Below are 12,185 nucleotides of genomic sequence, written 5' to 3'. Positions count from 1 at the left end.
CGATCCAAAATGGCGGCCCCAGCGTGTACGTGTCTCTATCCTGTACGGCGGAAGCGCGAATCAAGGGATCCTAGGCTGCAGAGCGGTCTGTGATGTCATTGTAGCTACGAAAACACACGATTTCTCGGGAAAATCAAAAGTTGAACATAAATTGATTAATTTCTCAGTGAATAAAGCAGGGTTTGTATTCGAACAAGCGCTGGGGGCACTACAAAACACGAAATCTTTCGAATAACACCAACTTGTATTTTGTCTTCATGGCTCCTTTAAACACTTCTCTTCAACGTCAGCTTCACCGACAAGTAAAAATTATCTGGACTCCAGCCTATTCGGTTGTCTAAGGCAATAACACCACCCGCAATACTGCCCGAGAGCTATCCCATCGGGCACACCGAGGGAGAGACGCTACGAGCCCGCTACTAACCTGCCACCAGATCAGTCAGCATTACAAGCTTGAGCGCAGGATTTAGCCCCCGGCCCATGAATAAGAATCAAAGCCCAGGAGAGATTACTTAGGTTGCTTCAAATGAATACGTTTCCCCGCTTGACGAAATCGCACCAAATGTATCCGACCCAGTGCTCCGCTGTATCAGTTTTGTAGCGAACCTGGTACGCTTTACGATATTGTGTGGGGTTGTCTGAAACAGCCAAAGTCAGGCAGAATTCCTCGTGTTATGAGCAGTGGCAGAGCGTGTTGTCCAGTTCTAGCCCGGAAAACCATCTTCGGTTGGTTGAAAGGGCCGTCACTGCGGGCACCACGAATGGGGTCCTGAAATGAGGACACCACCCCACGTTGCTTTGCTAATAAAAAAGTTTATTCAATTTCTCTCTCTTTAAACGATGTTCATTGGGAACGGGAGTGTCTGATGCTATACTTTGAACCATCCAGCAGTGCAGATCTTGGTCTTTCGCAACTTGGCGCTAGCATTACATTTGAACGTCTCAAAAAAGGACTGCAGTTCTCCGAGGGGTTCGTTGCACAACTGTTGTCCGAATTCTTCCCCACACATGAGGTGGCACCAGGCAGCAAACAACAGCTGAGCGCCCGAGAGCTGAGGCACGTCCTTCAGCGCCATCAGGCTGTCCTCGTCGTAGGACTTTTTCGAGGCCGAGACGATGGCCGCAAGAGCCACGGTGCGCTTGAGGAGATCGTGTTGACCAGGGGTCCAATCTGGAAGGCCGGGGTGGTGCATGCAAGCGTGGGACTTGTTCCATTCAGCCAGGTCTCGCAAGGACCCCGCAAACTCCCTGGTGCGCAGAATGTCTACCATCGCGGATGCCATTATCGAGCCCACTCCGGCCAACTTTAGCTGAGAAGGTAAGCCGGGATCAAAAAACGGAAGGGCCGCCACGTCCGGCCGCAGAATGAAGTCATTCTTATAGTCGACGATCGTAAAAAATTGCACACTTTTTATAACATCGCCAGCAGAATTCATCGTCACTTTGCCGTATAAAGATTTAGTGAGGCCAGTCCTGAGTCTCCTCCAGTTGACTAGAGGATCCTCTGTCATGTCTTCGTAGTTGGCGTAGTGCTCCTCGAGGGTGTAGAGATCTGGCATAAGGAGCAGCTTGAAGACCTGTCCCGAGTCGACTGCGTACGAAGGAAGCAGGCCCGTGTCCGGGTGAAAAACCTCGCTATGGGCGAACAACGTGTCGTAGGTGCCGCGAACTTGGCGGAGCATGCGGGCAATATTGCCTAACACTGGCGTAGAGAACATCTTCTTGACGTATGGGGCGAGAAAAGCGTAACCCACCGACTTCTCCATGATGGCGAAGCAAAACCGGCGCTGATGTTTGACAGCGCTCTCGTAATCAGCGTAAAGCCTGATGACCCAGGGAGCATACACAACGCAAGCCAGAATCTCCACCATGTACCACCGGTAAAACGCTTGTGCCCCTTTTGCTCCTAGCAGATTTGGAATGTTTGTGAAGCTCAGGAACAGCGCTGGTGAATCCACGTAAAACCTAAGTGCTTGGGGGCTGTTGAAGTACTTGCTGAACAAAAAATCCCAATCTGTTTGATTCATGCCGGGGACGGAGTCGTAGATAGTGGTCTCATTCCAGCCTAGAAGGCCCGTTTGCGGTGGATCGGCGTCCAATATATCTCTCCACTCCTTGGTCACAACATCGTCAATCACTGCCCAATCATCGTAACTGAACTTAGGCTCCCCGTCAGGTTGGAACGTCGCTTCCATTTCCTTGAAGTCGCCTTTCGACCGAGCTACCCAGACCAACTTCTCCCTCCTCCTGACGTAAGCCACAGCTGATTGACTCGGACCGATCCTGAGGGTGAAGCCCAACTCCGTGTGTCGCATGAATTCTATCCTAAAAGGAGACGCGATTCGCCACGTGAGGGCCAAGAAGAAGCTGGCGTTCAGAATGTCTACCGGGTGGTCATAGCTTTCCGGAGGGAACATGCCGGCCTCTTCGAGAATGAGCCTGACCGTCGCCATGTTCGTGCTTTTTTTTGCAACAATATTCTCGCACGCCTGGTACGCCATGGCGGCCTTCTGCGTTGCCGTCTGTCCGAAAGACGGAATCTCCGTCTGCGCCCGGCTTTCCTCTGCCACGTCGTCCACGAGTTTCTGGAAGAGCTCATCCGCTTCGTATGCCTACGGAAAAGAAATGGAAAACAAGAGCAGTGCGAATTGAATTGTTTCTCACGCATTGTACGAAGTAGAACGAGAACGTGAGCTCTTAGATTGCAAAGTGACGCCCTTTTGACCTTGGCCATCTGTTTATGCCAGCGCAATAATCCTAAACAGCGGAAAAGTAGCTTAGTTCGCAGCTTTCAGCTACTGGTAATTCCTAGCACATAAGAAGATTGTGTTTATTTACACATCCAAGCTTACCTGCGCAGTGTACCTCCGCGTACCGCTGGATTTTTGCGGGAGGCTGGCTTTTGTACGCATTCAAGAAATTTCTCCCGTGCCGCTGTCTTTCCATCGCTGGATGGTCGAGAGCGTTGCGCTACCTCTGAGAGGCACAATCGGTGTGCAGCGTGTCCCAGACATCCGAGGAATTGAGTAATAGGAATGCATTATATATTTCGATGAGTTGCGGCACCCGAGTTAGGGAAGTCGCAGGACCGCCTTGCCAGGCAATCTGCAGTTCCATTTCGTGGCCGAATTCTTGTCGCATGCACTGCTTAGTATTTGTCGCATGGTCCTGGCCTCTTCCAATGCTGAATAAAATGAGAGCGCGAAGCTCTCTTCCTAGCTTTAAATTATTGTACTTGGGTGATTGAACAAAGCAACCAGGATGGGTATGTCATATCTTCCCTAACCCTTTTAGACCTGTTTTTTTTTTATTTCCAGCGAAAAACGTTTTCCTTCGTGTTTTCCGTCACTTTTAAACCCCATCGGCCTAAAAACGAAAAATGGAGCTTGTGGTAGACGTAATTATCAATTTACAGGCATCGTGTCTAATTAGGCAACCAATTATTTCAAATTTATTTTAATAAAAAAATTGCTTGTTTTTTATTTTTATAGAGCATTTAGCTAACAAAAAAAGCGAAGCTAGTTATGCAATTATTTCTTGATTTACAGACACGTCGTAAAAGTAGGGCTTAAATCCTTCAGGTCGCCCCATAGCGTGGTCTTCGCTGCAACACCCGCCTCTTTCAAGAATTCAAATCTAGAAAAAAAATACAGAATGGTGATATCCCTTGTAGGAGGCATTCTTCAAGAGCGACTTCCCAAAATTGTAGCTGTTTTGGGTTTGTTCTCGATGATCTAGGAACATTTCGCGTGGTGTTATAAAAAGAACACAAGGCCTGAGAAAGCTAAGATGTAAAAAAGGTTAGCGGGTCTGTGTATCACAATTAACAGATTATTACAATTGAAGCCAGGGCTGACATATTGGCTGAAGAAGAAAAGATTAGCCTTGCTTGGATAGCCACGGATAACACAGAATCATTGAATACTTCGCACTGGGTTCAGGACGAGTGTCTATTCATGCAGGCGCGCCGGCTGAGGCGGTTGTGATCACACGGCGAATGGCTAAACTACTTGGTTTTCATTCCCGACATGACCACATTGCAAGCAGCTACTAAGACAACAGGGGTAGTGTCATCACAACTAGCCGACTCCCGGAGGACTGCACGTAAACTCCTCCGCTAAAACAAGTGTTCTGAGTGCGAAAGCATTAATATATGATTAAACTGATTCACGGCTTTGGTTTCGCTCTGATTTATCCTAGGGCTCCATTTTTTTGCCGCTTCACATGATATGTTTCGCGACCCTATACCCCGTAACGCTGTCGAATGGCTTCCATCTGTTTCTTACACGTTGCGCAGCTGCTTGTTTATGCTTTCATCTATACGTAGAAAAGATTGGATGACAATGGTTCATTTTGCTTCATGTCGTTTCGTTATATAGGCTGCATTTTTCCGGTCGCTGATTTCGCCTATGGTGTTTTTTTTTCAAAACTCAACTTATGGTGTGGCATGTTTAGCCTAATAATTGACCATATCATGAGAATTATGGCTAGTCGCAGATTGGTTTCAAATTCAAAATGATGCATCCACGGTGAGTAAGGTATGAAATTCAAGATCTCGATGAGTTCATTCACGTGGGACTGATAACAATTGCTTCCTGGTACAGTCATGACACAGTAGTCATGGTGAGTGGAAAGGGGGTATGAAATTCATAGAGATGACTCTTAGGCGTTCGGGGTATCAAATTAAAAGGTTTTGATTATAGAAATAACGTTGAACCAATCAGAAATTCAACCTGTCCATAATCATGACACCATCATAATGAGTCATGGATTGGGTTAGAAGTCAAAATGAAGGGCCGCCATGGCATGTAAGGTATCAAATTGAAGGTGTCAGTGACGGAAGTCACAAATGAGAAAAAAAAGTGCTTCCCAGTCATAACCATAATATGATCATTGTGAGTAATAAATTCAGTTGAAATTTGTAGTGATGCCGCTTGCGCATCTATGGTATAAAATTAAAGGTATCAAGAAAACAACGTTGGACCAATAAAATACATCCTCGTCGTAATCATGGAATAGTCATGGTGACCCAAAGATTGATTTAAAATTTATTGGGACGTCGCTAGGGCTGTCCATATCGAATTGAAGGTCTTAATGAGAGTATTCCATTGAGACAAATAAAAAAATTTATCCTTGTTATAATCGTGACACCGTCATGGGGGGGTCTGAGATGGAGTTGAAATTCAAAATTATGTGCAGCTAGGGCATCTGGGGTGCCAAACTGAAGGTCTAGATGAGGGAATTCACGTGAGGCAAATAGAAATGTTTCCTGGTAATAATCATGACATAGTCATGGTGAGTCATAAATTGAGCTCAAAATGAAAGAATACCGATAGGGTGTGTGGGGTGTTAAATCAAAGGTCTTGATGAAGAAAATCATGTGCCACAAAAAAATGGCATCCACCTGACCAGTACTACTTAGTAGTAGATAAACGTTTCGAAGTCGGTGCAGATGCTGAAATGGTGGCAAAAATATTTGTGTTGCCCAAGCGCAGTTTTATGGGCGCAATTTTAACCGGTGAAAACCACATCATGTGATGATATGTCCAGTAACTACGTAGCCAAAAATTCCGAGTTGCGTCGTAAGATCATGGGGCTGTAAAAAAATTGGTTTCTATGCAGGGAGTCGGGTGCAGCTTGTGGGGAGCGCCTTGGCACGACACCTTCTGGCCTAGAGGGTGTTGCTGGATGGAGCCCCTCGCCATGGGCTCCCTTCCCTCGCCCTTCTCGCCTTCCATGCGGCGAGCGGGCAGCAAGATTTGGAGACATCGGCACCCGACGGATGGCGCTGGCGGACACCACGGGCAGCCAGCAGCGAGGTGAAGGAGCGGGCGGTGGTGCTGAAGAACCGCGCGCGAGGACTGAGACTCGGGGGGGCAGAGTGTTTTTGGTGTGTGTGTGCCCGGACGGGCGACAACGAGGTGGAGGATATAAGTAAACAGTTCTTTCACGCAACCGCAGTGTGCCTCATTCCTTGGCATGCCGTAGAGAGCAGGCCCACAAGCGAAAGCACAGACATGCCACTTAATATCGAATTCAGCTTTGGAGGACGGCAATATTCAAAAACCCTAATCTGGTGCTTCAGAGGCATCAATCCAGCTTGTGTCCTTCGACAAGCCATCTGTGAAAAGAGCTTGCTCCTCACCATGCGGCTCGCAATGTGTGGACAAAATTGTGGCTGATCGCTCTTTCAAAGTAATTGGTAAAACACGAAAGCCAAAGGGGCCTTCGCAGGAGCAGCTGAATGTTAAAGGAACCTAGCTCCTTCATGCGCGAAGGGTTCGCTAGCCTGACCCCGCCTGACGAAGTGGAGCGAACACGCTATAAAGGAAAAAAAATAACCGGTAATCTCGGGCAATAAAGCCCAAAATGACATGTACAGAAACAACAGCTTGAAACACAACGGTCACAGGAACAACGCCGCAGCGGAGCCTTGCCTCAATTCACACGCTTCCACCGTACACGAAGGCACTGGCCGTGATACGCCCACTGTCGGCGTTCACTAGCGTCATGATGCGCTACTTCGCTTCGCCTCTCCTTGACGGCAGCACCATCTGGCTGAGTCATAGAGAAGGGCATCAGGCGCGTTCGTACTGCTGTTCACGTAGCCGCTCATAGCGCCGTCAGTAGAGCGCCCCGTGCCTCCTGTTGAGTCGAGAGGGCATGGGCTCGAAAACGGGTGCCGCAGCGTCAATGGCACTTTTTCTGGCTACGTAAGTTTTGTGACGGATATGACGTGAGTGATATCTTGGTACACGGTCAGGGGCCAGGCACTTCGGTTAGTTTCGGTATTGTAAAACAATGTGCCGCCATGACACTGGTAGCCAAGCGAAAATTCAGCAACTTCTGCGTATGTGGCATTATCGTTTCAACGTACGCAACAATAAATTAAAGTGATGCCATTATGCGTACAAATAAAATGTGTTCTTGGCTGTTCTTTTTTTGGCACCATTTTATTTATTTATTCGTTCATTCGTTGCGCCGACGGGCGGCGCTTTCCCTCTTATCTCTTCTGCTGCCATCCTGTCCGTCTGCTCCTGCCGCTTTATCTGTGTGCCCGTGTAGAAATTTTGCAGTATGCCTTCAAGGTGAAAAGTTTGGTGCCTGCGAGTGTTGATGGGCTCAGAATGTAAGCGAAACTGAGAAAAGGACTCAGCGCGTGCTTCGATGTTGTGCGGTGCGACAACTCGGCAAGGAATAGCACAGCCAAATTTTTCCGCTTTCCAGCGCACGGCAGGCCAGTACACTTTTTATCCAGTCAAAGTTATGAAGAAGCAAGCGCTATCCTCATCAATAAAGCTGCAGGGAGACCCAAAAAATCTCCTGCCGTTGCTTTAGAGCGAATTTCTTGTTGTTTGGTACAACACATTTGACCGTAATGTTGTCGACTGTTTTTTATAAGCTGATTGATGCCAGCGAACACGCAGACGGAATTTTCGCTTCGGTATCGGTTTGGTGCGCGGTTGCTCTTCATTTTCTTTCCACCAGAGGAAAGCTTGGAAATTATATTCGCCTAATGTGCTTAAATGCTTCTTCGACGTACTGGTTTTGCTTTAGAGCGTTCTGACGATCAGTTTCGTATAGTGACATTACCACCTTCGAATGCTTATTAACACGAAAGAAGCCCCTAAAATTTTTTACGTGCCACAGCTGACCACTTGCGTTCCATATTACGAGAAGTTCGAGTTACCTAAGCGACGGCCGAACTGCGCTTCGCTTTTCAACCTGTGCTAGGACATATTTTTTGTACCTTGTTTGCGCTCTCAATATTTGTTTCGCTTTTACGTGTTGTTTACTGATATCCACCGTGCTATTTTTTCCATTTACTAGGCGCGACGTATGGCGAAATTTCGTCGGACATTCGCTAGAAAGGTTTTTTGGGCCAGCAAGTTTACGAGTATAAGAATATTGAGCAGTTGTCAATGGCGGAGTAATAAGCTGGTCATATCACTTAATAACCTTTTTATTATTTACAAATGCGTGTTTTTATGAAAGATCGTTTCTGCAGAATTGTATTGTGTACAGCAAATGAACGTGGGGACGGCTGCAGCAATTTTCTGTATACGATGAAATATACAAAGCTGGCTCTCTCTTATATTTTGTAACCGACACAGAATGCGGACATTTGTACTTACTTTACGAGATACAAAGCTCTGTGCTATTGTGGCATGTTTTGAACTGTACTTGCGATACGTTGCTAATAAAACCAGTGAATAAAACACATTTCCCGCCTACTACATTTTCGGCCGCAAACGAAATTTTCACGCTTCAGGGCGCGCTGGCTCGTAGGTATTAAACTAAGAAAGATATCCAAACAAATGTTTTGTGCACGTGCTGAAAGTTCAAGCAAATTAGCAACTGAAAGCTGTCGAAAACAAGATATGCAGCAGCAACACAATCAGAAAATACAAGCAGGACAAGCAGGACAAGCAGAACAAGCAGTACAATCCGAACAAACACAAGAGGTGTTTGTTTACGTATTGCGGCACACAAAGACAGTCGCACTCGTTCAGCCCATAGCAGATGATAAGCGGAACGGCCCTTCTCCTGCGCATCAACGAAAGCGGTGCAATACCAGCATCAGTGATTTTTTTGTTTTTGGTTTGACAGTTTGGCCTACCAAGCACCATGGAACAAATTGGCCCTAGTGACGCAATCATCGGTTACCTGGAGGGTATCAAGCTGACCTCGTGGTGACCCGGTCATAAAACATGTTCGTGTTAAGAAGCGCGCGTATCCACCAATAACAATGCGGGTGAACAGCCACAGAGGCAAGATGGAGATGGCGTTCGCGGAAACTTAAGAAATGTCGGGGTCAATATGCGCAGCCAAGCACTGCTCACTCTACCACGCTTGTATAACTTGTATACTTTGTTAGTTCTTGTCTCAGTCAGCTGTCTGGGTAACCTGCACTATATACTACCGTTTTCTGAAGAAAACCCTCAGTTTGCAATTGCGCATCCATCTGTGCCTTTGTATGCTGCATCAGTTGCCATCCTTCGCAATTTCGCAAGATGAGCAACGATGCTGTTTAGCAGCGCACCTGCTCATGTGTTTTAACACGAAAGGGTTTGATGCCGGGGTCCACCAAGATCTGACTGACGTCATATCCGTCATGAAATTGACGTCGCCAGAAAATCTTCCGTTGATGCGGCTTCGCCGGAATTTGTACAACCAACTCTTTCGCCGCAACGGGAGGTGCGAAACGCGCTCCCGACTGCGCTATGAACAGACGGGCAAACAGGACCACACGTTTTATATATTTCCCTTTATATGGTGCTGCCGTCTAGGAGAAACGGAGCGAAGTAGTGCATCATGACGCTAAAGAGCGTCGACAGTTGGCGCCTCGATGCCAGCGCCTACGTGTACGGGGGACGCGCTGCGTAAACTGCAAAGAAGCGTTAGGGCAGGGGGGAAATGTACCACTGAGAAAATTTCGAGTATGGGAGGAGGTTCTGACACCAAACCACACCCCCTCCCTTTGGATACGCCCCTGCTTGTGTAAAGGTTGAGCAGGGTATCATTAGGGGGCATTCGAACTGTGGTGCTGTAAAACATCGTCCACAATACCGGCCGGCTTATTTTGCGTTCTCGGGCGCCCCAACTGACATGCCACCTTTTGTCGTCTTCAAGGGTTGTAACTGGGTAGTGCTGCTGCTTTCATAGGCACTTAGCCGTGTATTGGCATTAACAGACCGTTTTTGAAGAGAAAGCTACAGTACGCTACGTCGGGCAGTCTTCGCGGGGTGACCAGTTATGACCTTGAGAACTAGAGGTCATACCCCACCCCCCTCCCGCAAGCGCCCGGATTCGAGCAGCGCGCAATGGCGGGGGGAGGTAAACGAGGAGGAAACAGAATCTCGCCGGTCCCGTGCCGTCACCTGAAGGAGGAAGGCGAGGACGCCGCCGCTGCAGCGACAAGTCCGCGCGGCGAAGCAAGGCGACGTGCCCGCAGAGCCGTGTGCGATGGAGTAGGACGAACGACCAGCTGTGGTCGCTCATACAGCGGCGCCGCTACTGTTGCGCCCAGCTTCGCTACCTTCAAGTCTTACGCGTTAGCGTGAGCTTCCTTCACTTTTGTTGGTCCGAGCGCTATAATATTCGAGCTTCTGTAAGCTCATGGAGACGTTTCTAGGCGGCAGAAAGGATTCCTGCTTGGTAGGTGTGTTCGAGCTCTAAATAAAGGCCTCAGGAAACACGCTCGTGCGTATTTCAGTACCGCTCTAACTATAGTCATCGGGCATAGCAACACATCACAAAGTAGCGTCAGGTGCGATTACACTATTCTGTTGCTATTGTGCTAAGGATAGCTGCGAACTGGTTGTGGGTGCCAAGGCTGTCATCTCTGCTTTAACGCTTGAAACGCGTATACGCTGCAGTTCCGACATACAGGGCTTTGTACAAACCATACATGCCGTAGGTCACAGGTTATAGTAAGATGGTCCCTGGATCATCCGATTTCAATGGTTCATAGAAAGAGCAAGGACGGGCAGAGCAAGCGCAGTTCAACAATTTTTAGTGTATGTACGAAAACCAAAAAATGAACAGATCGTAGGGCCTCCTCATTATGATATACCACGGCCTATATTCCAACTGACACAAATTCCCCGAAACTCAGAGAATAACGTCCTAATGCATAGCATTCTGATGCAGCCTGTCTTGAGCGTGATTTCTCTATATCCAAATTTTTTTGGTATTTCCAAATTCTGTCCAACCAATTATCTTTAATTGTGCTATAATAACGATTTCAAGTCAACCATTTACGGTAATTATTTTATCATTTTTATTATTTCTATAGTTTTTCAAAATTTGTTCGACCAGTTATGTCCATTTACGCTATTACAACGATCACAGGTGGAACTTTCGCGAAGTATGCATTATTGTGGAAATGCCATTCGGTGTGAGTTCTGCCATTTTGCGTGATTATTTTTATTTCTTATTTTTTCAAAATTCCGTCAGAGCTCCATTTACATTATTACACTGATTACATTTGGAACTTTTGCGAAATTTGCATTATTGTTTAAATGCATGGCGTTACACGGTTCGCCATTTTCCGCAATTATTTTGTATCTTTTTAATTATTGAGTTTTCAAAACTTCGTTGGGCCAATTATGTGCATTTGCGCTATTATAGCGATTGCAGGTTGAACTATCGCGAAATCTGCATTATTGTGGAAGAGCCATGCGTTATACAGTTTGCCAGTTTCCGTAATTATTTTCTTCTAATTCTAATTTTTCATTTTTTCCGACCAGTAATCTCCATTTACGTTATTATAATGACTCATTTGAAACTTTCGGGAAATCTGCATTATTGGAGAAATGCAGGGCGTTACACGGTCCACAGACAAGAATCTTCTGTCACTTGCATTGCTGACCCAGGAAGCAACGCTACTAGGGCGTCACAGCCGTCATGCTTCCCTTGTTACTGATCGCCTAGACTCCCTATTGCCCTTAAATAATTTGCGGAATTGTGATCCTTTTTTCTCGAGGTATATGTAGGGGGTCCAGGTGCTTGCGTTCCTCACGGCACTATATTAATTACGACCATTGGCATTCAATTACTGTTTCGCACTACCGGGAAGGCTAGACTTCACACTTTGTTGCTTACCGGGGGGCGCTTCCACGCACCGCACACGTGGCGGTAAAAGTCGTCACAGGGCGGCGACTCTGGGGACAGACCTCGGAGAAGCTGCGTGGCAGCTCGTTGGCACGCCTCGGAGTCGCACAAGACTGCAGGAGTGGTCTGCGGGGTCGATGACGAAGTCGCGCTGAACGGGGGGGGCGACGTTACAGAGCTGGAGGAAGGCGGGATTGGTGATGAGGACGAGTTTTCCGTGGAGGTCACGTCAGTCGAGGATTGAAGGGCGGTACCCTTGGCTCTTGACAAATACAGCAGCACCAGGGCGGCGAGCACTAGCACTACAACTACGAGCACACCGATCATGATGTTGCTGTTCCAAATGTCTAGAGCCGGCATCGAGGGAGAGCCCGGTGAAAGGGGATAGGGTTGGTAATCTTTCGCCTGGTCCGGTGAGGCATGCACACAACCATTCCCCGCCAGATGCGATGTCTCCGGTTGGGAGAATGTTTCCCTATTGCTCGCCAGTAGAGCGGAACCAGTCTCTCTTCCCGCAGGCGAAAGAGAACCCTTCTTGCTTCCTTTGTGTGGAAGAGAACCCTGCTTGC

The 12,185-nt window shown here is 47.5% G+C and overlaps 1 protein-coding gene across 1 annotated transcript; it reads right to left on the bottom strand.

Moving 5' to 3' along the window:
* Positions 1-869: 869 nt before the first annotated feature.
* Positions 870-11,976, bottom strand: LOC144175479 (uncharacterized). The gene is made up of 2 exons (XM_077704565.1): positions 11,608-11,976; positions 870-2,612 (listed from the first exon to the last, which is right to left on the bottom strand). The coding sequence occupies exons 1-2, from the start codon at positions 11,974-11,976 to the stop codon at positions 870-872; spliced, it is 2,112 nt and encodes a 703-aa protein (XP_077560691.1).
* Between the last annotated feature and the right edge of the window lie 209 nt (positions 11,977-12,185).

Source organism: Haemaphysalis longicornis, unplaced genomic scaffold (genome assembly GCF_048455015.1).
Source record: "Haemaphysalis longicornis isolate Haplotype H1 unplaced genomic scaffold, Haemaphysalis longicornis Haplotype H1 scaffold_3, whole genome shotgun sequence".
NCBI lineage: Eukaryota > Metazoa > Arthropoda > Arachnida > Ixodida > Ixodidae > Haemaphysalis > Haemaphysalis longicornis.
This window is presented reverse-complemented; position numbering and strand designations above follow the sequence as displayed.